The following is a 27,500-nucleotide window of genomic DNA, read 5'->3' on the forward strand; positions in this document are numbered from 1 at the left end:
TAACGACCTTCTGCATTCAACACATCAATGCCATTTCTCACACATAATGTGCAGTTTGCTGTAATAGTCTTGTTGAATGTTCACATAGTTGTGTGTTCAATAATATGTGGAAGACGTACTATGCTGTGTAATGTAATTGTGCTCCTATTAAATTACTCATTTCATCACACCAACATGCAGACAGTAAAAGTCCATTTATAGAACGACCAGTATGCAGACATTAAGAAATTCACAACTATGCACAACTACCATTCATTCAGAGACACACACACACACACACACACACGCACACACAACTCACCAAGCACAACTACTGTATATTCACACACACACACACACACTCACACTCAGGCACATACACACACAACACACACACGCACACAGGCACATACACACACAACACACACACACACACACACACACACACACACACACACACACACACCATTCTTGAAGCAAAGAGGAAGCCGACTTACAGTCCCACAGTATGGCGCGCAGTCCTGCTCAGCGAGGAACAGAGAGAGAGAGAGAGAGAGAGAGAGAGAGAGAGAGAGAGAGAGAGAGAGAGAGAGAGAGAGAGAGAGAGAGAGAGAGAGATGGAGGTAGGTAGAGATCCAGGGAGTCCCTCTACCTACAGAGCGCCACAATGACCTCCCTTCTTATCCTCTTTGGTACTCTGTTTAGACACTGTTGAGGCTCTATCTGTAGCTCCGGTGCATACATGCGCACACACACACACGCTCACACACACACACACACACACACGCTCACACACGCACACACACACACACAATCGTGCTCAAAACGGCGGCAGCGGAACATGCAGTCCGTGCGGAGTCTGAGGACAGACCAGAGTGAGCTACTGCTGCTTCTCTGCCACTGCCGCTGCTGTTGTGGCTGCTTGCCGAGGGAGGGAGGGAGGGAGGGAGGGAGGGAGGGAGGGAGGGAGGGAGGGAGGGAGGGAGGGAGGGAGGGAGGGAGGGAGAGGGGAGGGGGCAGGGAGAGAGCAAATGACGGTATGCAGGGGAGACTGAGAGGAAGAGAGAGAGAGCGAGAGAGAGAAAGAAAGAACGAAAGAAAGAGGAGAGGGATACACAGAGAGAGAGAGAAAGAGAGAAGAGTGACGGAGAGAGAGAGAGAGAGAGAGAGAGAAAGAGACATAGGAGAGTGAGGGAAAGAGAGAGAGAGTGCAACAGAGGGATGGGAGGGAGGGAGAAAGAGGGGAAGAGGCAGGGAGAGAGCAAATGAGACTAGGCGAGGGAGACTGAGAGGGAGGAACAGAGAGAGAAAGAAAGAAAGAGGAGAGGACGGTGAGAGAGAGAAGGAGAGAGAGAGAGCGAGAGAGAGAGAGCAACAGAGGGAGGGAGGGATCACAAGTCCCACGTCTTGTCTGCAGCCTGTGAGTCAGACAGCCCAGGGGGAAAATCACTTATTATGGCTACTTGAATTAACCAACAGCCCTGTCCACTCTACCCACACATGCACATGCACACACTCACACGCACACGCACTCACACGCGCACACGCACACACACACGCACGCGCGCACACACGCACACACACACACACACACACTCGCACGTACACACGCACACACGTAGGTACGCACATACGCATATAATAAATTCCACTGTTTTAGAATTAGTACTTATCTCAGTCCAACCATGGATTTAAACCGGGTCTAATTGACTGTGTTCACACTGGGAATCAGTCATTCATCTGGAACAAAAGCCAGATACTCCAGGGGAGCTTATCATCTCACACAGGTAAGCAGCCAGAGCACCACCCAACTCCAGATGGGTTGTGTGTGTGTGTGTGTGTGTGTGTGTGTGTCTTCTTATAAGAGCACTGTCTCAGCTTTAAACCTAGAAGCTTCCAGCTCAACAGTGACAGGGTCATTGAGAGTTCAGTGTGAAACCTCACAAGGTGGGGGGGGGGGGGGGGTTTGGCTTTAAACTTTAAAAGGCTTCTGTGCTGATGACATGTGTCTTCTACTGCACTGGATCATGTTAGTGGTTCGAGGAGGAGGAGGAAGAAGAAAGCAAAGAGAGAGAAGAAAGAGAAACATGATTGTGGTTTTGTGCATACGACAGAACAATACAGATGGAGACAGTCACAGAGACTTCTTTCTCTGCTTGTTTATTTCTCTCTCTCGCACACACACACACACACACACACACACACACACACACACACACACACACACACACACACACACAATCACACAATCACACACCCTCTCTCTCTTACAATCACACACACACACACACTCTATTTCACACAATCATACACACCACTCTTTCCCGCTCTCTCTATCGCACATGTTCACACACACACACTTTCTCCCTCACACACAGGAACACAGTCACACGGTCACACACACACACTTTATTTTTCTCACATACACATACACACACACACACACAAACACACACACTTTCTCCCTCACACACACACACACACACACACTTTCTCCCTCACACACACACACACACACACACACACACACACACACACACACACACACACAGAGCTGAGAGAAGAGGAGGGGTGTGTCACACATGGGCGAATCCCGTTTATCTGCCCTGGGCTCCGTGTGTCCTCATGTCCCCTTTCATCTCTCCATAACAGGTCAGCTGACACACTGAACCCTCCTCCCTTCCTTCCCCGTCCCCCTCCCAGTCCCTATCCTTATCACAACGGTTACATAACTTCAGGCTCACACCACCAGGACAACCCAAGTGTGGATGAGGCAAGATCTTCTGCCTCTTTTAGGGATCCTGGGAATGGTTCTCACTGAACTGTAAACTCACACGCACACGCACACACACACACAAACACCACACGCACCACACACACACACGTGCACACACACACGTGCACACACGCACACACGCACGCACACACACAAACACCACACACACACACACACACACACAAACACCACACGCACACACGCACGCACACACACACACACACACACACACACACACACACACACACAAACACCACACGCACGCACACGCACACACACACCAAAACTGATTTGGAATGTATCTCTGCAATGCGTGTTTCTCTGAGTCTTATCTCCAGAGTCAACAGGCTGTACACGGCATCCCAAGGTTTTTCCCTGACTACGTCATATGGCCAGGAAAACCTCAGGCCCTTCCTAGTGCTTAGGACCACGGTTACATGGGCGGTCCTGTGTCTGAGTGAAGCGGTGAGGAGAGTCACCTGGTCTTCCTCCTATTGACCCAGGACCTGTTTGTTGACTTGCTAAGTTGCTGTCTCACACACTTATGGCTTACCAATCTTTTCAATGTTTTAGTTATGAAAGACATCAAAAGACTACCACCATCTGCGTGGTAAAGTGTGGGTGATCGATGAATCGAGGTTAAAAATACGACTGATGAAGCAAAGATGGGATGCAACATCATCATCTTTTAAAAATGATCATCAAGGATTCAAAAATGTAATCGAAAGAAGTCTACATTCCTAACGGATCAATGCACACATCAAACAGTAACACAGAAAAAAATCCCGAGATTTTTTTTTTTTAAAGCAAGACAACATAAAAGATGCTATAAAACACAAAAAAACACAGCTAGATGAAATATGAGAAATATGCAAATTGACTACAAACAAACACTTCAGTGATTTCAGTGATGAATCGCCTGTCTCAGTCTCACCCTGTTCCTTAGTTTATGTTTGTCTTTGCTCATGATATTAATGTATAGTTTCCTGTTTATTTATGTATCACTCACCTTGTCTCTCATTTCAGACACCTCACTAGGCCTACCTGTCTCTGTTAGGGCTTTCACACCGGCAGTTCCGAACGCCGGTTTGCGTTCGCGTTCGGAAACCTCCGAACGTTGGCGCTGTCTGGCGAACGAGCCCGCGTTCATACCAGTGTATCGTTCACCAGACAGCGCCAACGTTCGGAGGTTTCCGAACGCGAAAGCGAACCGGCGTTCGGAACTGCCGGTGTGAAAGCCCTATGAGTGTCCCGCCTGTGTGATGCTCTACCCCGCCCTGAAGTTTCACCTGTCCTTCACCGTCCTTCCCTGTGTATTTAGCCTGTGTGTTCCCCTGTCTCTGTGCCAGTTCGTTTTTGTTCCTTGTGCCAAATGTACCAGCGATTTACCCAAGTGTTGTTTGTATTCCCGGTATTCACTAGCTTCCCTGTCTCTGTCTTCTTATCGGATTATCTGCCTCCTCTTTGACAGCCAACCTGTGTACAGAAGCCTGCCTTAAAGTAAGTAAAGTAAAGACTATTCTTCTGATTCAACTTTTTGGTCTCTGAGTCATCCTCTTGAGTCCTTTGCCTGTGTTCTCCTGCCAGTACAGAAACATGTATGGAATCACTGCGATGTAAGTCGCTTTGGATGAAAGCCTCAGCTAAATGGCATATATATTATATGATATTATATATGACGGTCAGTTAAAATGCATGTCTGTCAACGTTAAATGTATGTTCATGGTGAAATTGCTCACGGCAGCCACTATAAACTACAGACACATCTCCTCTGTGGCGGGAACCCAAAGTGACATGTTCCCAGGTATTATCCCGTCTCGTGAAAGTGTGACACTGACTCTCCGCCACACACTTTTCGTAAGAAGAAGCCAACCAATGCATTCTGGGAGCTTATTACCGTACCTCTCCTGGCGCATTCCAAATCAAAAGAAACTGAGTGCAAAGGCGTCACATCAAACCAACCTTGTCTACATTACGCCCGGGAAAAGGAGAGAGCTAGGAAGGAGAAAGAAAAGGTAGTGTTGCTATCATCACTATCCATAAACACAAGATGATGACATCGGGAATAATGCTGAATCTATCACTCTCTGACACGCACAAATGAGCAGGCTGAACGTGAGCTGCCTCAACCTAAACTGAACACAATAAACTCCTTGGCACCAGCAGGTTCACGTTCTTCCCTCAGAGGCTCCAGTTATGATACAGTAGGAGCCGGAGAGGACATCGGTCCCCTGTGTGCCAGGAACAAGGTAAATACTAAAACAGTAGATTGACTGCCGAGAAAGAGAAAGAGAGAGAGAGAGAGCGAGACCCCCTCCAGGGTAAACTAATAACCTACCGGAATACAGTATATTGTGATAAATGCTGCTTCTTTTATGATCCTTTCACTGGCAGTAACAGAGTATATCCACGGCACGATAGGACAGGGTTCCAGGAAATGCATGGGCTCCGTTCAGGCAGAGTGAAAATGCACACACAAACGAGTGCACACACACACACACACACACACACACACACACGCATACACATTCCACAGCCTGTCCACACATGACCCCGAACCATGACACCTATTTCAAACATTACATCACTAATACACCCCCCCCTCCTCCCTCCCTCCCCGCCCCTCCTCCCTCCCCTCTCCTCCCCTCGCCTCCCTGCCTTCTCTTACCTCATTCCCCTTGCCGCCACTGATCCAAGGGCAGCAGCAACAGGAGCGGCAAGCTCGGGCCATGCTCCCTTTGGCTCATGCACTCTCACACCAACATGCTGAGACTCGGTCCCAGAGAACAAACCTCCAGAGAGAGGAGGCTGGAAGGTCAGTTGGTACTCTGTATATAAACCCCCAGAAACTAAACCATTCAGGTGTACCTGGAAGGTCAGTTGGTACTCTGCCTCCGTCCCCAGGAACTAAACTATCCAGCTGTAGCTAGAAGCACCGGGCATTGAAAAATACGGTAGGCCCCCCCGCTCTAACAGATAGAGTTCCGGGCTGGTTGAGAAACAGCCCCAGGGCCGTAGTAAACACAGCCTGACTCCGGTGCTTCGTGCTGGGGGAAAGCACCTTCCAGACACCCCCCCCCCCCGCACCCCCACACTCTATGTGGTTCCAGTCCATAAAGTGTAATCATTAATCCCACTGTAGACTACAGTAGGTGATAAAGGAAAAAAAAACAGCAAGGCTCCCCTCTCCTTTCAGTCACAGCTAGTAAAAACACACCCTGTTGAACACAGGGTTCCACAGACTGCAGCGCGGACCGCCGATCCCCGTTCAAATCGGTCACCAAACAAGAAAACCTCCACGACTCAGCACGGAGCCGTGACAAAGTGCGGTCTAACTCTGTTGTTATCACTATCAGTCGAGGTCACGTGACTCCGTTCATTTGGCAAGTATTGCATAGCACCTGGAGGCTGCGGGAGGAAGGGAGGGTTGGGGTGTGGTGTGTGGAGGAGGGGGGGGGGGGTGTGTGTGGAGGGGGGAGGGGGTGGAGTGGAGAGAAGTGGTTATCAGCTGTTTATCAACATGTGGGTTTAGCTCACTTCCCCTTTCCACAGCATTCACTTACGAGAGCAGACAACTCTGTAATGGGAAGTGATGCGCTCGGTGGCTCTATCGCTTCTAAAACATCTACCTCTTCTTGAGATATGCACACCTTCTGCTAAGTTTAGCGAGCAGAAGGTGTCTACTTCTCCAGAAGGGGTAGACAACAGAGTTAGACTGCATTTCGTCAAAGGCTTCTTGCTGAGTCGTGGAGGTTTTCCTGCTTGTGTCGGGATGTCGATGCGACTGATTTGAACGGGCATCGACTGTCCGTGCTGCAGTCTGTGGACCCCTGGGTTCAACAGGGTGTGCTTTACTAGCTGTGACTGAAGAGTGAGGGGAGCCTTGTCTATTCGACAGCTGTGTATCTATTCTGTACCAGATTAAACAAGATTGCGGGCTCCGTTTGTCTTCCTCAACTTTGTTTAATCTGATGCAGAATAGATGCTGTTGAAAAGACAGTGTCTGACATGAACACAGGGAACTCCGATACCTCTATGGTGTTAGTAATAGTACCGGCCCCCCCAGCCACACCAAACGATCACAAACAACAGATACAACATATATGAAATCACTATCCGATTTGATCCCTGAAATTTCGACTGTGACTTCTTATACAACCTAGCAACCAAACAATTCAACCTGGTACAGTAACTCAATATGAAACCTTGTTTCTAAACAGCTTAACCGACGGACGGTCTGTCGAAAGAAAAATATCCTCTGTGTCTGTAAATAAACTGCCAAAACATATGAAACACACACGGACAGACCCTGATCATCTCCGTTGTCCTTCAACAGGATGACTCCCATAGATAATGAACGGACGGCACAGTTCGGTGTGGGCCGGGGCCGAAGGGGACAACAGCATGCTACATGCTAACTCCCTTCCCAAGTGAATGGTGACAAAAGCTAAACGCTATGCTACGATCTGACGCAGCGGTTAGCGATAATGTGCTAACTCAAGCCTGAAGCTGTTGATAGCAGCCCTGTCGGAGAGGGCTACAGGGCTCCTCTGAAACTAAGCAGCTGGGATCAAAGAGTTGATGGTTCTGCCTGTGAAGTTTAGGGAGACGATTAAGGAGATCAATGGGCCGGTACTGAGGTGGCCCAGGTCAGGCCCGTCAAGACTGTGGTTCAAGCATCATCAGTTTAGGAAGGTCTGTTCTTAGCGGCCCGTGTGAAAGATCAGAGGTTTGGGATGAACCGGGAGTGGTGTGTGTGTGTGTGTGTGTGTGTGTGTGTGTGTGTGTGTGTGTGTGTCTGTCACGTTGAAGGGTAACCGAGTTAGCATCAATCTGGAACTTGGAGCTTAAGGTCAAAAGAATAATATAGATGGATCCATCATGTATGATAGTACAGAGGTTGTGTGTGTGTGTGGTGTGTGTGTGTGTGTGTGTGTGTGTGTGTGTGTGTGTGTGTGTGTGTGAATGCGAGGATGAGAGGAAATATTGAGCAGTGGGAGTGTTTCAAAAAGCACTGCCATGAATGCTTGTGAGTGGGCTGTGTGTGTGTGTGTGTGTGTGTGTGTGTGTGTGTGTGTCTGTGTCTGCGTCTGTGTGTGTGTGCGTGTGTGTGTGTGTGTGTGTGTGCGTGGGAAAAGGAATCATGTGTGTGTGTGTGTGTTTGTGCGAGACAGCATGTGGGGGTTGATGGTGGGGATTCCCACAGCACTTCTGACTAACACTCACACTGCTAATTGTGGTTCGGCGGGCATGGAGGGCATACAACCTCCAGTTGGCGTGTGTGTGTGTGTGAGTGTGTGTGTGTGTGTGTGTGTGTGTGTGTGTGGTGCGATCTGTTAATAGCATCATTAGTGGTAGTCAATCCAAGGGCGGCCCTGAATATCTGCCTGCAGCTCATCCTAAAACATATACAGTAGCTGTCCTCAAGGAGTTATACATGTTTGTGTGCGTGTGTGTGTGTGTGTGTGTGTGTGTGTGTATGTGTCACCCTGACTGTGCAAGTGGTGAACTGTGATCATGTTAACACACACACACACACACACACTCTCTCTCTCTCATTGTGTAGGCGTTTACACGCTGGTCAGGAGTGCGCCCTGTTCCTCTCTCCTGGGAGCATTTTAATGATACTCCCCCTGCAGCACTGCACATTTAGACATCTCGAAAAAGACACACACACACACACACACACACACACACACAACTGGAGGTTGTAAACAGAACTGGAGGGAGAGATAGTTGGTAGGCTCGGCTGTGTGTGTGTGTGTGTGTGGGGGGGGGGGGGGGGGGGGGGGTATTTAATAACATTTCCAAATGAAAAATGCATTATGAAATTGATCTGGACAAATCCCATTTGGAGAAGATTGAGATGGGCTTATGTGAAGGGTTTTTCGGAGAGGATGACAAGGTTTGATTGTGTGTGTGTGTGTGTGTGTGTGTGTGTGTGTGTGTGTGTGTGTGCGCGTGTGTGTGTGTGTGTGCGTGTGTGAGTGTGCATGTGTGAGTGTGTGTGTGTGTGTCTGTGTGTGTGTGTGTAGAGAGACAGTGGGGTAGGCTTTGTTGTACCACAGAGTTATAGAACACACTCTCAGATCGGTCTCCTAAACAGCTTATTTTCCAGTTGGTGTTAACACCGCCGACAAGGTTATTTGAACTAAATATTATATTTCTGTGAAAGTCGAATTTGTAGTCGGTGGGAGGAGAGATAAAATGTGAATACATTACGAGGAATTGAGCCTTTTTGTTGTATGTGTGCCGCGCTCATGAATAGTGCATTAGGGCCCTCTTCAAAAACCACGCAGATAAGATCAAAACAAATGTGTTTGTATTTCCTACGGGGAGGAATGACGCTTTAAGATGTTTAATGGCTTCCCAACTCTCCGAGGACGTCGCAGAGAGCAAATGATGTTGGCTGATTTCTGATTATCACATAATTCTATCTGCTCAAACAGAACAGAGACAACAAAGAAACAAGGTCCTCTCTCTCTCCCTCTCTCTCCCTCTCTCTCTCCCTCTCTCTCTCTCTGACTGAAAGAGGAAAAAAGACATTTCATTAGAGAAAAAGAAAGACGAAAAGAAAATGTGACAGTATGAGCTACTTAAACCCACAAATTCCCTGTAGATGAACTAATGCCCTTGGCTGGGTCCTTCATGTGAGGAAAACAAGTGCTCTGGGGTGGGGGTGGGGGTGGGGCAGCTGCAACTTCATGGACGGTTTCAAACTCCTTGGATTGTTTGATTTGCGCTTCTGAAACACACATCACAGACTGTCTGGATGAGCTGCCATAAACCACTGGTTTACATCCATGGTGTCTCTTGTGGATTTCTCCATGTGTTCATATAAGCACACACCCACCAGTGGCGTAGCGCAAAATCCCGGGGCCCCCCCGCAAGGTGGCGGCGGGGGCCCTTTCGCAACGGAGTAAAAAAAAAAAAAAAAAAAATGCGTTTTTTAGAGGCCGATGCGTTATTGACGTTGCGAAATTTCGCAATATGCACTCTACATTCTAAATGCTTGACTTAGCAAAAGGTACAAACAAGTGAGAGCAATAGCCTATAACTAAAACCAAATGGTAGACTACACTATATCAGTAGAATGTATTATAAGTAGAATAGTACACGCTTTATTTATTTTAACAAAGTGTGGTGTGCACAGCAGTGTGATATCTGTAAACATATCTGTAGACTCTCCGCTAAGGGTTGCCAGATGGGATTGAGAATTTCCAACCTAATCAATCTAAAAACTTCTAAATCCACCAAAAACCAGCCAATCTGGCAACCCTGTCTCCGCTGCATCAGAGTCTACTTGTTGCGTAAAATTGGCCAGGGTTAGTCAAATCCTTTGTTGGACATCTCGTTTCTTAAGTCCTGGTATATTGTGGCATTTCTTTACTGTTTGCCATCTGGTCTAGGAATACCCAGGGAGACGCAGACAGCAGAAGTAGAATAGAATAGTAGAATAGAAAAAGAAACAGCTATATATAGCCTAACCATGCTGAATTATGTACCTGTATGATGCACTGACAGCCTGTGACTGTGAACCTGGCCGGACCCTGCCTTTCTGCCTGAGTTTGAGTATGATGCTGCCCAAATAAATGTTATTGTTTAGTGCTGTACGCTTTCGTGGTATTATATTGTGTGAATTATCATCTGTATGTTGTTTTTCTTTCACTCGACTAACCGCCGAGATAATACTTGAGACATGTACTTCCGTAAACATACATTTTTTATTGGATTTTTTTACAATATCGGACCGACAGTCCCACATATAGCGGCTATAATGTCCGAATAGAGAATCTATCACCACCTAAAGAATGCTTATTGTACTTTGTATTGTATTTTCGCTTGCTCATTTTCCTTGTGTCTCGCTGCCTACGTGTGACGTCAAAGTCATATTGCTATTGGATACGGCTAACCATGTATATATTTTTAAATATAGGCCTATATATTAAAATTAAGGTTGACACAATGAAGGGCCACTTATTTTCTTTGTTTTATATATTTCTAAATTATTACAAAAAAATAAAAATAAAAAATGGATCCAATGTTAGGGGGCCCCCTAGTGGCTGGGGCCCCCCCCGCGGTGCGTCGCTTGCGGGCCCGTCCGCTACGCCACTGACACCCACGCATGCATACACACAGACACGCAGGCATGCACGCGCACTACACACGCACGTCGCACACACACACACACTACACACATGCGCACACACTACACACATGCAGGCACGCACACACAGACACGCACACACATGCACACAAACAAACACACACACACACACTCCCTCCTTACACCAGACCCAGGCAGCTGGCAGGCTCGCTATCGGCTTGGTTTGCGACAGAAAGTCACAGTCACACTTTGCCAACTCACATCAGCGCTTTCCACCCGCATCTCTCTCAAAGGAAACCATCACCACGCACACGAACTGAGCACAAGCAGCAGGGAGAGAGAGAGGGGAATTTTCCTCAAGCACCACCACCCCCCCACCACCCCCCTCCCCCCTCCTGAGAAATCTAACTAAGCTACTTTCCCGGGGAGCAGATTAGTGTCCTGTGGCCCAGTAATTCATTTGTCTGATAATCTGCTATCGCAGGTGACACTGTAACACTCCACCTGATATGATGGTCTGGGAAGGGGGGGGGGGGGCATTAAGGTGGCAGTAGTGTGTGTGTGTGTGTGTGTGTGTGTGTGTGTGTGTGTGTGTGTGTGTGTGTGTGTGTGTGTGGGTGTGGGAGGGGAGGAGTTATTTAATAACATTTCCCAAATGAAAAATGCATGATGAAATTGATCTGGAGATATCCCATTTGGAGGAGATTGGGATGGGCTTATTTGAAGGATGACAGGGTTTAGTGTGTGTGTGTGTGTGTGTGTGTGTGTGTGTGTTCTTTGTGAGTTGCTTCTCACCATTGAAAGAATCTTCTCCTAAGCAAGCCTACAGTCTGACGCAGACAAGAACAATGGAACAGTGGCGTTCATCAAAACACAGGTTCCCTGCAAGGCCATTCAACACAATACAACTAAGGCAATTCAACACAATCCAACTAAGGCCATTCAACACATTCCAAAACACACACAACAGCTACCACATGAAGGCTTTATCATTGATTCATCCATTCTCAGATTCTACGATGTCCATTCTTTCTTTCTTTTACAGTCCACTCATGTGTCCTGTTCCGCAATTCATAATCACTCTCTGTTGTACTGTATAGGGCCAGAGCCTTTTCTCTAGAAGACCTATTAGTCCTCCCCAACAGTATGTGTTGTATTGTACACAATGCTGTTGTTTACATACAAGTGTGGTGGCCTTAGTTTGGTGGGTTAGGGTTAGGGTTAGTCCGTCATAGCTCTTTCTGCACATCCATCTGGATGCTCTCAACAGTTGTAATGTCTTCTCTGTGTTGCAGACACACGGTTTAACGGGTGGCTGGGTTTAACGCCTACGCGCTGTTCCGAGGGCAGTTTACCCAGTGGACTAGCCGCACCTCGCGCCACACTAAACCATCGTTTTAAACAGTAGCTGGACATTTTTCCGACGACAACGACTGCGAATATTGATTGTGCGAAATCAGTCAAGCGAGTTGTTTTAATGGGTGTGAAGAGGAGGAGCGTACTGGAGCGTTATCGTGGCGTTATCTCTCACCAACAAGCTGTAGATGTTTGGCAACAGTGAACAGGATGATGTGGGACGCTGAGTGTCAGGGACTGACAGAGCTTTTCACACTACTGCACTATTTCAAAGTATTTTCCTCCACTCTCGATGTGATATTTCTTCCGTTTGAAAATGTCCTGTCGTACAGTAAGGACCGTGGCAGGATGTAATGGCGTCACGGAGAGGCAGCTCTGCATTAGTGTCTTTTCTAAAACGTTTTGCTCTCTCTCCCTGGTTCGAGGGCAGTCATTATTCCTTGTTGTCAAGTCTCTGTGCTGGCTTCAACTGTTCCACAAGTGTGTAATTACATTTGTATTCATGTTGAAGCCAGACAAGCCAAACCTCTTGGTGAAATGTGGTCTTCATGAGAAAAGGCAACAGGAGAGAACTTCCAGACGTTACATTATTTGTTTTTGTGTTCATATCTGTGTTTGAGGGAACAGGAAAGGGACACTTTTCATTTCCAGTGTTACAGCTACAGCATCGGACGTTCCATACACCATTCTCAGTGTACGATGTTTTTGCAACAGATTTTTTCCTAGGCCCTCTTAAAAGCTTTATATCGAGGAAGTCAAAATCATCTCCTTCTCAGTGATGAAGTGGATGTGTGAGTTGTAGCCGCAATAAACTAATACATGTATAATACGGTACTGTATATTCTAACATACTCATTACACAAATCACATTGCAACATAATATACTGCAGACACACACACAAACATACATACCGTATCTATATATATGAATCATCAGTCCTCAGCCATTTTAGACCAATTTCTAATCTCCCTCTTTTAAGCCAAATTTTAGAGGAACTAGTTTTTAATCAGTTAAATGATTTAAAAAAAAAAAAAGAATTCTGTCAGGTTTCCGGGCCCATCACAGCATTGAAACGGCCGTATGTACAGTATATGCTGCCCCTTGGCAGTGTCATCAGTCGAGGTGGCATACATTTTCACAGCTACGCTGATGACACTCAACTCTATATTGCTCTGTCTCCCGATGACACACGCCCTATTGATGCCCTCCATGAGTATATTTTAGACATTCATTCTTGGATGGCTCAGAACTTCCTTCAGCTCAACCAGAAACAAATGGAGGTATTCGTCATTGAGAGAGAAAGTGACCTCTAAATTGAAGTCACTGGCACAGGATGGATAAAAAACCTAGGTGTTATCATGGATTCCAATGTAACTTTCGATGCCCACATCAGGAATGTGACGAGTGCGTTCGTTTCCCTCCCAGGCCAATATTGAGAGACTAGTGCACACTTTTTATCATTAGCAGAATGGACTATTGTAATGCCCTTCTCTGTGGTCTACCAAAAAAGCCATAGATCAAACTTCATCTGCTCGTGTCTTAACCAGGACCAGAAGGAGGGCACATATTACACCTGTTTTAAAATAGCTGCACCGGCTACCTGTTAGTTGTAGAAAACATTTTAAGATTATTTTATTGGTTTACAAAGCACTAAATGGTCTCGCTCCCAACTGATGGTTGATGGTAGCTGCTGGATTGAAATCAGGTGTAGTGCTGAGGCACAAATTTCATTTCAAATTTCATTTCAAGCCTGCAAACTGCGACACTTTAAATGAATGTGCAATAACACTATGTGCAATATGACAACCCTAGGGTACATAAGGTTCAGAGAATAGGAAATGTTAGAATAGGTATAGCATAGCATAGAGTACAGCACAGTGTTTTATTTGTATAGTATAGTATAGTGGATAGTGTACATAGCCTTTATTTATGTAAACCAGCTCCTTTCCCTTCTTGTTTTTTAGTTTTTTTTTCCTAGCACCAGGGGAGCCCCCCCTCCCAAATTTCCTTGTTTGGTACCTGTACTATGTCAATGACAATAAAGACCATTCATTCATTCATTCATTCATTCATAAATGTCTGACATGGTTTTAAGATATGTGCCCACTAGATCCCTCAGGTCCTCTGGTAATGGTCTCTTGGTTGTTCCAATTGGCCTTTAAAAGGAAGCTTAAAACACCCATTTTTAGCCTAGCATGTATCTAGTGTTTATCTCAACTTGCACTTTTACTCTAATTCCTTACCTTTTATTTCTTGTTTTATCCCCGTTTTTGGGGGGGTTGTTATTTTATTTTCATGTTCCTTTCTTTAACTTGCTATTGTTTTTTATGTTCAGCACATTCATGGAGTTACATTCAATGTATGAATTATGCTATACGAATAAAGTTTAATTGATTGATATATATATATCCATGCCTCCATCCCTGGACCAACTGTCCCTCCATCACAGCACCAGCTGTCCCTCCCGGGCCTCCCAAGTGCTGGAGCTGGAGACTAGAAACTAGAAACGACACAGTTCTGCTGAGGTAATGAGAACGGCATTACAAGAGAAAAGAAAACATTCAATAATTACCGGCATAAATCACAGAGAGACCCCGGGAGAGTAAACACACACACAAATGCACACATGCACACACACACACACACACACACGCCCACACACGCCCGCCCGCCCGCCCGCCCGCCCGCCCACCCACCCACCCACCCACACACACACAGACCCAGACACACACACACACACACACACACACACACACACACACACACACACAACCACACACACACCCACTCCCCTGGATGAATAAATGAGAAATGATGACAGCTTGTGCCAGAGACATCTAGTGAGGTATGATGGGTAATTAAAGATTAAAAACTGGGCGAAAAAAGCGTCCCATCGCCTGTTCGGGGGAGGTAAATAGGACACAGCAGATATGTAATTGTGCCATCCATCAAACGCAATCTATTTGGCTGCCTGGCCACGAAGCAAAAATTAAATGCACATAAGTGACTATAATTTATGGGAAGAGGATGGAAGAGAGAGAGCCGTGAGAGTGGCACTTTCTGTGTTCTTTTCATAATCACACACACAGGCACAACATTCCTACAGGGCACGCTCGCCAGCCAACTGCTGCAGTGTGTGTGTGTGTGTGTGTGTGTGTGTGTGTGTGTGTGTGTGTGCGAGGGTAATCACACACAGGCCTGGCGTTTGTTACACAACCCCAGGAGGTATTGTTGTGGCACCTAATAACTTTATCATCATCTCGATAAATCTCACACACACACACACACATACACTCACACACACGCCCGCACGCATACATACACACAGGCACACCCGCACACACACACGGACGTGCACACACACACACACACACACACACGCGCATGCACGCACACACATACACACACACACACACACACACCAGCTCCATCTTCTAGAATTGCAGAGGTTGTTTCCCCCACGTCAGAGCTAAGCGGAGTACTGTTGCAGAGTGTCCGCCAGTTTTTTTTACCTCCGTCCACAACATTGCCAAGGCGGATAGACGGAGCAGTAATATCACCTGCATCTTCAGCCTGGCCTTCTGGCCCGAGAAGCTGTCTAAAGTGCTTCTCTCCTTCCTCACCTGCAGCGCTGCACCACCAGTCACAGAAAGAGAGAGAGAGAGAGAGAGAGAGAGAGAGAGAGAGAGACAGAGAGAGACAGAGAGAGACAGAGAGAGACAGAGAGTGACAGAGAGAGACAGAGAGTGACAGAGAGAGAGACAGACAGAGAGAGACAGAGAGAGAGAGAGAGTGACAGAGAGAGACAGAGAGAGAGAGAGAGAGACAGAGAGTGACAAAAACTGAGAGGCCTGGCTCTCTTGTCAAGGTGTCAGTCGTTTACCAGACAGAGGGCGCGGCCAACCCTTTAGATATCTACCTTTCAACTGCTGTGACACTGAGACACTGGGGAGGTGTGTGTGTCTGTGTAACTGTGTGTGTGTGTGTGTGTGTGTGTGTGTGTGTGTGTGTGCGTGCGTGCGTGCGTGCGTGCGTGCGTGCGTGCGTGCGTGCGTGCATGCGTGCGTGTGTGAGAGGGTGTGTGTGTGTGTGTGTGTGCATGTGTGTGAGAGAGAGAGGCCACCTTCCTTTCAGTGGTAAGATGACAAGCAGCTCTTATCTGGGCCTTGCCACTTACGCAGACCGTCAGCGCTAAGCCTCCCGCCCAATCACGACCAACCACTCCATATTCTTTTGATTGGCTCCATTGACCTCGGCTTTGATTGCGCGGGATGGCTGGCTGTTATCTCTGACAGGCCTGTGGCTGTTTGTGTGTGTGTGTGTGTGTGTGTGTGTGTGTGTGTGTGTGTGTGTAAGTGAGTGTGTGTGTGTGTGTGTGTGTGTGTAAGTGAGTGTGTGTGTGTGTGAGTATGATTGAGTGTGTGTGAGTGTGAGTTTGAGTGTGTGTATGTGCGTGTGTGTATGTGTGTGTGTGTGTGTGTGTGTGTGCGAGTGCGTGTGCGAGTGTGATTGTGAGTCTGTGTGTGTGTGTGCATGTGAATGAATGAATGAATGGTCTTTATTGTCATTGATATAGTACAGGTACCAAACAACGACATTTGGGAGGGGGGGCTCCCCTGGTGCTAGGAAAAAAAAAACTAAAAACAAGAAGGGAAAAGAGCTGGTCTACATAAATAAAGGCTATGTACACTATCCACTATACTATACTATACAAATAAAACACTGTGCTGTACTCTATGCTATGCTATACCTATTCTAACATTTCCTATCTCTGAACCTTATGTACCCGAGGGTTGTCATATTGCACATAGTGTTATTGCACATTCATTTAAAGTGTCGCAGTTTGCAGGTTTGAAATGTTCACAGTTGTGTTTCAGTGTTGCACTTGATTTCAATCTAGTAGCTGCCATCAAATTGTCTAGATTGTCCAGGGCCTAGAACCTAGGTCTTTGCTGTGTTCAGGGCCTGAATGGCCCTGGGGTAGAAGCTGAGCTTCAGTCTGTTTGTCCTTGCGAACATGGTCCTGAACCGCCTGTCCGAGGGCAGCCGAGCAAAGTGTTCGTACCCAGGGTGGGATGGGTCTCTGGAGATCTTAATTTTTAATTAATTAATTTTGCCATTTAGCAGACGCTTTTATCCAAAGCGACTTACAATTACGAATTACAGGGACATTCCCCCTGGAGTAACTGAGGGCTAAGTGCCTTACCCAAGGGCACACTAGTAGTGGTGTGGCTTCAGGCGGGATTTGAACTCACAACCTTCCGATCCCAAGTCCAACTCACTATCCACTAGACCACCACTACCCCCTTGATCTTGGAGGCCTTCCTGAGGCAGCATGTGTTGTACAGCTCTTCCAGAGAGGGGAGGGGGGCGCCGGTGATCTTCTGGGCCGATCTCACGACTCTCTGTAGCGCATTCCTCTCTGCGGCTGTGCAGCTGGAGAACCACACGCAGATGCAGTAGGTGAGGATGCTCTCCACTGCGCAGCGGTAGAAGGTCACCAGCATCTCCTGTCCGATGTGGTCTTTCCTGAGGACTCTCAGGAAGTAGAGCCGCTGTTGTGCCTTCTTGATGATGGCTGCTGTGTTGATCTTCCAGGACAGGTCATCCTGTATGTGCACCCCCAGGAATCGGAGGGTTGAGACTCTCTCCACGCTCCCTCCATCGACGAGCAGGGGCTGGACCTCAGATTTTTTCCTCCTGAAGTGTGCGTGCGTGGGTGCGTGTGTGTGTGTGTTTGTGTATGCACAAATCCATTCTGTTGGCCCTCAGAGACAGCAGGAGGGAGAGGTGTAGAGAGAGAGAGGTAGAAAGAGCGAGAGAGTGAGAGGTAGAGAAAAAGAGAGCGAATGAGCGAGAGGTAGAGAGAGAGAGAGAGGTAGAGAGAGAGACAGAGAGAGGTAGAGAGAGTGGGAGCGGCCTCTCTTTAGCTTTCTCTTACTGTACAGAACATTGATTGAACTCGTCCAATTATTTTTCAACCTTCTCATTCCGGCAAGGAGGGTTACATAGAGCACACCTCTACAGAATCAATGAACACTCAGAGATGGGTTGACAAAGAGACTCCACTCAGACCTAAACCTCAAACAAAGATTATACCGTAGCGCCTGACCGCGACATTAATCCTGAACCTTATCATATCTCCCCCATAGGCATACACTCTAAACCCATACTCGGACAGGGTATACAAAAAAACAACCCTGGATTATCAAATTAAATCTACACTGTGATTTATATTCTCCACAGTCAATCATGACTATTGACGGTGTTCCATTAACTAGGGGTGGGTGGCGGTGTGTGTGTTTGTGTGTGCGTGTGTGTGTGTGTGTGTCTTTATCCAAAGCAACTTACAACAAATACATATGACTGAGTTAGTGATTCATCTATCCACCAGTCATGGTAAAAGTAATGTGCGCATATCTGCCTGTGTGTGTGTGTGTGTGTGTGTGTGTGTGTGTGTCTGCGTGTCTGTCTGCCTGTGTATGTGTGTCTGTGCGTGTGTGTGGCTGCGTGTGTGTGTCCGTGCATGAGTGAGTGCAGTGTATAATTGGGCACAATGTTGCATACTTTTACCAGTTAGAAGCAAGGACAATATGAAGGACAATATGAAGGACAATAGGAAGGACAATAAGGACGGTATCAAGGACGATATCTTTCAAGCTGAGTCTGGTTGTGAGAAAAGTGCCAGGCTGTATATCAGAGTGTCAGCGATGCCGTTGTTGATACGAATCACAATAAGTATGTTGTGTGTGTGTGTGTGTGATTGTCAAGATGAGCTTTGTAGGGTTCTTCTTCCAACAATCCCACCTCCCCCACTTGTCCTTGAAGGTATCAGAATATGGGAGGGTGGATTGTGTGTGTGTGTGTGTGTGTGTGTGTGTGTATACATCTTCCTCCTGTGTGTGGATTTGACGGGCGGTGTATGATTGATCTGGGCTTTGATCAGCTCTCTCTGTTGCTGTTCCTTTGTCCTCACCTCCCTCACTGTTGTCACTTGCATGTTCATGTTCAGGCTTACATGTGTGTGTGTGTGTGTGTGTGTGTGTGTGTGTGTGTGTGTGTGTGTGTGGGTATATATATATAGTGTGGCATTCCCTCTCCTCGACCAGAGAGCAGTGCGGTTCAGGACCATGGACGGCGACCATGTTGGCCATTAGGACAGGTCAGGTATACACGTATACACCCCTTCGCACAGCTGCCGCAGACAAGGGAATCGGGAGACGAGAGGCGGGAAGCGGGAAGCGCACCGCTGTGTAATCAGCCCGACTCGTCGCACCTGGAGGGGGGCGGACCGGAAGGGCTCGCTGAAAAGAAGCACCGAAGCCAGCAGCAAGAGGAGGGGATCAGAGGGGGTCAGTGAGACACAGCGGGAGACGGAGCCCGAGAACGGCGCCCCCCAACCCCCCCCCCCCCGCCCTCGGTCCTGATACGAGGGGTACCTGGATCCCTCTGCTCCCCCTGCCCCCGGCCAGGAGCGAGCCGCTCTAAAACGTGCAGATTACTTTCTTCATTTTTTCCCCCTTTGAGGGGAGGACGTACCTGAGTTGGAGGTTAACCCTTTTTTTTACCCCTCCAGACGAGGGCGGATTTCAGTGAACAATCTATAACCCGTACCTGTTCAGTGGATTATCCTTTTTTTTCACCCCCGCCTCCAGACGAGGGAGGTTCTGAGGTGGACTATTTAAAGCCAGCCTGGTTTTGTGGATGACCTAACCCTAGCTTTAGCTGGGTGTGTGTTTATACTGGTCAAGGCGAGTGCCACTATATATATATATATATATATATATATATATATATACACGGTATATATATATATATCAATACCACCTCCCCCACTTGGTATCAGAATATGGGAGGGTGGGTTGTGTGTGTGTGTCTGTGCGTGTGTCCGTGCATGCGTGTCTACATGGGTGTATGTACTATATGAATATAGGTGAGCCTGTTCGTAAGCTGCAATTAAATGCAATAGAATGTGCACTCACACGTCTGCTACACATGTCTCCTACAATAGGTTTTTGTTCACTGTGTGTGCGTTCAATGGAAGCACGAGGCAAACACCGTCAGCAAAGTACTCCGCGTAATCACCTTGCAGCTTTTGACACCATTTAATACACTTCACGGGGAGTTTATGGAAATGAGTGGACACGCTCCGCTTTCCTCTTCTATTCAGACGACCTCTTCTGCGTTTGTCACGGCGTCGTGAACATCACAGAAACCAATCAAAAAAACCCTCTCCACGGCCAATTACGGAGCGGAACACGTGCACAAAGATAAATAAAATGGAACCTCGTTCGGCATTTTCAGCCGCAATTGCAGAACGCCAGAGAGGAGAGGCATAGAGAGGGCGAGATTACGGCGTGATTACGGAAGAGAGACTTTCCAGAGGCCCCCTCGGTCCCCTCTGTTCACGCGGCGGCCGTGCTCGGTAATGGCTCTGAACTGAACCTGGAGAGCCCAGGTTTCTGCCATTTGATGTGGTGACTCGGAGTCTCTTTAAAGGGGTAAGTGTGCGTGAAGGAGAGGAGAGGCACACGATACACGCAAACGATCTCATCAACGTGTTCCGTACGCTTCCGTTCGACGTTTATCTCATGTCTGCGTCCGTACCTCTTCTCCCTCTCTCCCTCCCTCGCTCCATCACACTCTCTGTATTCCACTCACCCTCCCTCTCTCTCTCTTCCTCCCTCTCTCTCCCTCCCTCTACCTCTCCCCCACTCACTCTTCCTCTCTCTACCTCTCTCTCCCTCCCTCTCTCTACCACTCTCCCTACCTCCATCACTCATTCACTCACTCTCTCCATCTACCTCTCTCCCACCCACTCTCTCCCTCCATCCCTCCATCTCTCTCTCCCTCCTTCCCTCCCTTCAGATACTGTAAGTCCTCTGATGTACTTTGTGGATTAATTGGATGCTGAGATCTGTCCCATTCTTTCCTCCCCTCTAATTTTCTCTCTCTCTCTTGCCTCCCATGTTCCCACCCCCTCTATGTCTGAGGGTGACTGTCATCTTAGTTCACCGCATGTTTTTTCCTATCAATTAGTGAAAGTAATGTCGTTAAGGCTGCACTGCTCCCTGGATTGAGGACATTCGAAAAAAAATATCATCAGTAATGATTATCTTATGCAACATCATTTACAGCAACGACTATGCAAAAAAAGAAAAAAACACAATATCAATCAGTCTATTCCTTACTTTGATACTCTTATGCACAGAAACACAACAAAACAAGACATATATACACTGAACAAAAATATAAACGCAACACATTTGTTTTTGCTCCAATTTTTCACAAGTTGAAATCAAAGACCAGATGTACACAAAAGGCCTATTTCTCTCAAATTGTGTTCACAGATGTGTTTAAATCTATGTTAGTGAGCACTTCTCCTTTGCCAAGATAATCCATCCACCTGACAGGTGTGGCATATCCAGATGCTGATTAAACAGCATTATTATTGCACAGATATGCCTTAGGCTGGCCACAAGCACAGCACAATGCCACAGATGTCACACGTTTTGAGGGAGTGTGCAATTGGCAGGAATGGCCACCAGAGCTTTTGCCCTTGAATTGAATGTTCATTTCTCTACCATAAGCCATCTCCAAAGATTTCCGAGAATTGGAATTTGAATTGGAAATGACTGTTGAATGAATGAGGAGATGTTCAGGTGTTCAAATGTGCAAAAAAGTACAGCTAATATGCTGAATTACCTGACGAACATAATAATGCTTTCACTTTCGTCTTTGCTTTCACCAACAATGTCACTGGCGAGCAAAGACAGTTAGTCTGTCATTGCAAAATATCCATTTAATTTGCTCTGAAATGTTAAAATAGTGGTCGGAGTCACTCCTCCGAGAGTATTTGGGGAGAACCCATACATAAATATAAATATATTTACCCAACATCAGCTCAAATTATGTGCCCGAGGTTATAACCAGACAGGTTGGTATATTCGACCTCACCTTGCCAGTGCACACTCAATCCTTTGATCCAGCAATAAGTGGTTTTGGATAAAGTGAAATCCTGAATAAACTGCTCAGGGCGAAAAAGTTCCTTGTCGTGTTGAGGTTTGATTGAACGAGTGAAAACAGGAACGGGTAGTCCAATCTGGCGCCATGGGAACCACACAGCACACATAAGAATTCTGGGTAGAAGAGCCGAGGTGCTGAGTTTAAGGTTAACCTGTCACCCTTGACAACGTGGCCCAAGGCTGGATTACTCACAGTTAAGAGAGATCTAGCTCTCCCTCTCATCCATCCGTCCCTCCTCTCCTCCATCTGCTCACCCTCCTATCATTATATCTGTTCTGTCCGTCCTCCCATGTAGTCACGGCGATGCAGCAGACCTCATCCGGGAATGCAAAACTCGGAATCTCGGAAGCTCGCCCAAGGCAAAGGGGATACCAGGCTGGTATGAAATGCTTGGGCATATTAAGAGATTCATAAAATACGCTCTATCCTTCTTTTTTTTTCTCTTCGATACTTACTTTCTCCTACACTTTTCCAACGTAAACCCTTTAGCATTGGATAGAGAGTGCCACACACACCAGACGAGTTGGCACATTTCCAAACTCAAAGGTTTTTTGTTCAATATTCAGTGTTTACACATTGCCGTATCGTATTCACCGCTGGAGGAATGACATCTACTTGCATGCATAGGATTTGTAAAACGATGGCTGCTCATGCGTAAAAAAACAACCGCACACACATGCACACACACACACACACACAGCCACAGCCACATACGCACACACAGACAGACACACTAACTATTTGCTCTCTCTCTCTCTCTCTCTCACACACACACACACACACACATGCACACAGCCACACAACCACACAGCCACACAACCACACAACCACACAACCACACAGCCACATTGCCCTTCTACCCTCCTCCCCAAAAATATCCAACATTTGCATGACTACAGCTTGGCTGAGTGGCTCTATTTCTTCACTTAAGCATTCGGGTCTCTGGTGCGTTTTGTCAGCTTGTGTTTGCGGAGTCACGCCTCGTGTCACTTAAGGACTCTTTAATGAGACCCTCGCTGCTGTTCCGCCCAGATGAGCACAACCCCTGCACCCTACCGGAACGACACGGAGGCTAGCACAGCATAGCACGGAGGCTAGCACAGCATAGCACGGAGGCTAGCACAGCATAGCACGAAGGCTAGCACAGCATAGCACGAAGGCTAGCTCAGCATAGCACAGAGGCTAGCACAGCATAGCACGAAGGCTAGCTCAGCATAGCACAGAGGCTAGCACAGCATAGCACGGAGGCTAGCACAGAGGCTAGCACGGCATAGCACGGCACGGGGGCCAGAGGACAAGACAGGGCAGGGAGAGACAGAACAAGTGTAAAAGCATACACTGTAACACCACTAATAAGTACGAAGGGAGATATCAAGGGTTGGGAATATATTTGAATATATAATGTATATTTCTATATGTTCTCTCTCAGAGAGCATAGGAAGCCTCTGGTGTGCTCAGTCTTCTCTCGCCACGGTGGTTGACTGAACTCAGTCGGGGGGGGAGGGAAGACGAGTGGATGGGAGAGATACACGGGAGATGGTCTGGGAGGCACAGCAGGGACCAGTGGAGGAGCGGAGAGGACTAAACACTTAGCCACAGCACGGCTTTCAGATGGGCCGGCCTGCTGGGGGAGGGCCTGTGTTGTGTTGCCCACAATCACAGACATCTGTCCTGCCAGAGGAGCTGAGGGCGTCACAATTAGTACGTTCTCAGTAAATAAATCTTAAGACACCTTTTAGCTCAGCATTCTCTTAATACATCATTCTAATCAACGCTCTTTTACTGTGCTACACTGGTCTCTGTGTTCTACCATGTCTCTTATTTGATATGCTACTCATTGCCTTCTATTACCGTTTATTTGTACTGTATTGTTGTATTTTCATTATGTTGTTAAGCACCTTGCATTGCAATTGTTCACGACAAGGCACTACATCAATAAAATCAGGCTTGATTTGATCTGTCTCTCACACTAACACACACACGCACACACGCACACACACACGCACACGCACACGCACACGCACACGCACACACAGACACACACACGCACACACACACACACGCGCACACGCACACACAGACACACACACACACACACACACACACACCAGACACCTGTGACTTCCAATGGATTCTTCAGGAAACTTTCGTTTCATATATCATTATAGAAAAACATATTGAGACAATAATTAAAATAAACGTAAGTCATATAAATTGCGCATGTCGTACAATCGTTCATTCCAATTGAGACTCAACTGTAAAAATGAATAAATAAGAAAAAGCTAGAAAAAAGAAAAAAAATTATTTTTAAAATTATGTCTAAAAGTTCAAAAGATAAACATGAGCCTTTGTATATTTAGCTGTAACAGCACTTACTGTCTCCAGGCATCTATAAAACGTCTTTATGTGAAGGCGTGAGGGTGGGGGCCTACAGACAGAATTCTGTGTTTAACTCTTCCCCACCATTGGGTCGGGAAAGGCAGTTGCAAAGTTAAATTAAACAGATTAATTAATTAGCACGGATATTAATTAGCACAGTCTCCATGTATATTCCATGATACTTTCAGCAGGCTTGTTCCGCTTATAACCCAGGTTGCCACAGCGATTGTGTTGCTTTATCACATTGTTTTGTACACACACACGACAACTGAATTCAGCTACTGAAATGGGGTTAGTGGAGTTAGAGCAAGGTCAGAATTCTGCCTTTGTCACGAAAATAGCATAATATGAATGAATGAATGAATGGTCTTTATTGTCATTGATATAGTACAGGTACCAAACAACGAAATTTGGGAGTGGGGGCTCCCTTGGTGCTAGGAAAAAAAAAAACTAAAAACAAGAAGGGAAAAGAGCTGGTTTACATAAATAAAGGTTATGTACACTATCCACTATACTATACTATACAAATAAAACACTGTGCTGTACTCTATGCTATGCTATACCTATTCTAACATTTCCTATTCTCTGAACCTTATGTACCCTAGGGTTGTCATATTGCACATATATTATTGTGTGTAGGTGTGAGACGACTTGTGGCAGTGGAGAAAAGTTATTAAAGTAAAGTAAGGAACCACACAATAATGAAACACTAGACCATTTTATTGGGGGATCAAGTTTGACATCCAAGTATCATTGTTATCATGTTAATGTTACAGCGTCTGTATTTGGTCTCTCTCCAGAGTCGTGCCACTTTACCGGCGTATGAACATCAGCCACTCGGAATTCATATTCCATACCCATGTCGCAATAGCTGTAATAATGATTCATTGGCAGTTCTTCCATAGTAAATTCTACATATCAGGGGAAGCTCTCAAACCGCGCTCTCAAACCGCTTCACACTGGAGAACCCATTAGGCTGTTGGAATTGGGGAAGCCAGCTAGGGAATTTCGCATGACTCTGGGCATGTCAGATTCACAGAAAACCGTGTGTTAAACACAGTTAAAAGGGTCGGAATCAGATGTGCCCAGAGACATTCGAAATTCCCTTGCTGGCTTCCACAATTCCAACTGATCTTCAGGGCTTGTACTGTATTCCCAAGAGAAGACCACCAAAGGCATCTGATCTGTCTAGAATCTCCCTCAACCCCAGCTCACTCTGGGCATCCACAGCTCAAAAGGTTATGGTGCTTTCAGTACAGTATGTACGAAAACCAACCAAAATGGCCGCCCAAATGGCTGCCGGCCACTTTAAACCACCCACGACCTCCACGTCTTAAATCCATATGCTACCATCTCGAGAACACAGTGAGGGCTCCCTCTGGATGGCCCTTCTGTTCCAGAACCGACAGTGAAAAACACAAATCTCATGATGAAAAGACCGACCGAAGAAAGGCGAAGACAACAACAACTCGAGGCGCGCTTCCAACTGCCCTCCCAAAACAACCCATCCTTCCACCAGTCCACAACGACATGCGATAGATCTCTCTCCCTCCCACCCCCCCCCCCCCCTCATTCTCTCTTTCTCTTTCATTCCCTTCTCTTTCTCTCTCTCCCCCTCTCTCTCTCTCACACACACACACCTCCCTCCCCCCGCCCTCACTCTCTACCCCCCCTCCCTCAATTGCTACCCCCCCCCCCCCCCCCACTCACTCACTCTCTCTCTCTCTCTCTCTCTCACACAGTGGTTTACTCACCGAGTCGTGGGCCTTGTCCTTCACATCATAGACGGTGAGCTTGACTAGCGTCTCGGGGCTGGCAGGGTACTCCGGAGGGAAGGTCACCCCCGTCAGGAACACCGGGTCTCTGCTTCCCTGCAAGGGACAGGAGACACACAGAATACACTCAGAAAAGCAGAGAGATCGAGAGAGAGAGAGGGGGTCTGTGTGTGTGTGTGTGTGTGTGTGCACGTGTGTTTCTCAGCGTGCGTGCGATGATGAAGAAGAGAGAGAGAGAGAGAGAGAGAGAGAGAGAGAGCGAGAGGCCGAGAGCGAGAGGGGAGGGGGGTGAGTGAACCAACAGCTGTGCTCAGTTGGCCTCCCCTCCCGGGTGTTATCCCCCCCAGTCCCCTCCTCCATTCCAGGACAGATGGGGGGATGAGAGGGCCCTCTCTGGTGGGGAGACCTGGGGGTAGTAGAGTGACTCTGAAGAGAGGAAATGAGAGAGGGCAGAGAGGGCGGGGGGGGTGGGGGGGGCAGGGGGCACATGGGTCGGTTCTCAGTGGGCGGAGAGAGAGTGAAAGAGGAGAGAGAGTGAAAGAACAGGACAGAACAGAACAGTTCGGGGCGCTTAGTGGCGTAGAACACTAATGCTCATACCATATCAACCCAAGGTTCCTGGTTGGAGTCTGACCCTAGACATAATTATCTCGCATGTCATCCCTCCTCTCTCTCACCCATCCTGCCTGTCAACCTTTACTGTCTCTATCAAAATAAAAGCAGAAATGCCCTAAAACATATTATTAATATACTGTATATATAGCATTTGAAAAAATACATAGATAAATGAAAAAAAGAACGTCCCAGTTCAGGCTCATACAGTTGGTACGCGACAGTAATAAACTTCAGGCTTGAGTGACTACTGTAAACACACACCCCGCCTAAACACACCCTGCTGTAACGTAGCGAAGCTTAGTGTGTGTGTGTGTGTGTGTGTGTGTGTGTGTGTGTGTGTCTGAGACTCGATCGAAATGGCTGTGCTGTAGCATAGTGTAGCAAAGCTTAGTGTTTGTATGTGTGTGTGTGTGTGTGTGTGTGTGTGTGTATAGTGTAGCTTAGCGTGTTCAAAGGCCAGCATGTTTACACCGGGGGCTTCCTGTT

General features: G+C 47.1%; 1 protein-coding gene across 1 annotated transcript in view; it reads right to left on the bottom strand.

Annotated features, from left to right (window-relative positions):
* inpp4b (inositol polyphosphate-4-phosphatase type II B) overlaps positions 1-27,500 on the bottom strand; it is a gene marked incomplete at both ends in the record, with an annotated part of 154,329 nt that overhangs the window by 94,831 nt on the left and 31,998 nt on the right. The window contains one exon of the mRNA XM_080534748.1: positions 26,379-26,495. Within this exon, the coding sequence (XP_080390874.1) occupies positions 26,379-26,495 (117 nt within the window). The remainder of the gene's footprint in view (positions 1-26,378; positions 26,496-27,500) is intronic.

This window comes from Nansenia antarctica (assembly GCF_963989245.1).
Source record: "Nansenia antarctica genome assembly, chromosome: 6".
Classification (NCBI taxonomy): Eukaryota; Metazoa; Chordata; class Actinopteri; order Argentiniformes; family Microstomatidae; genus Nansenia; species Nansenia antarctica.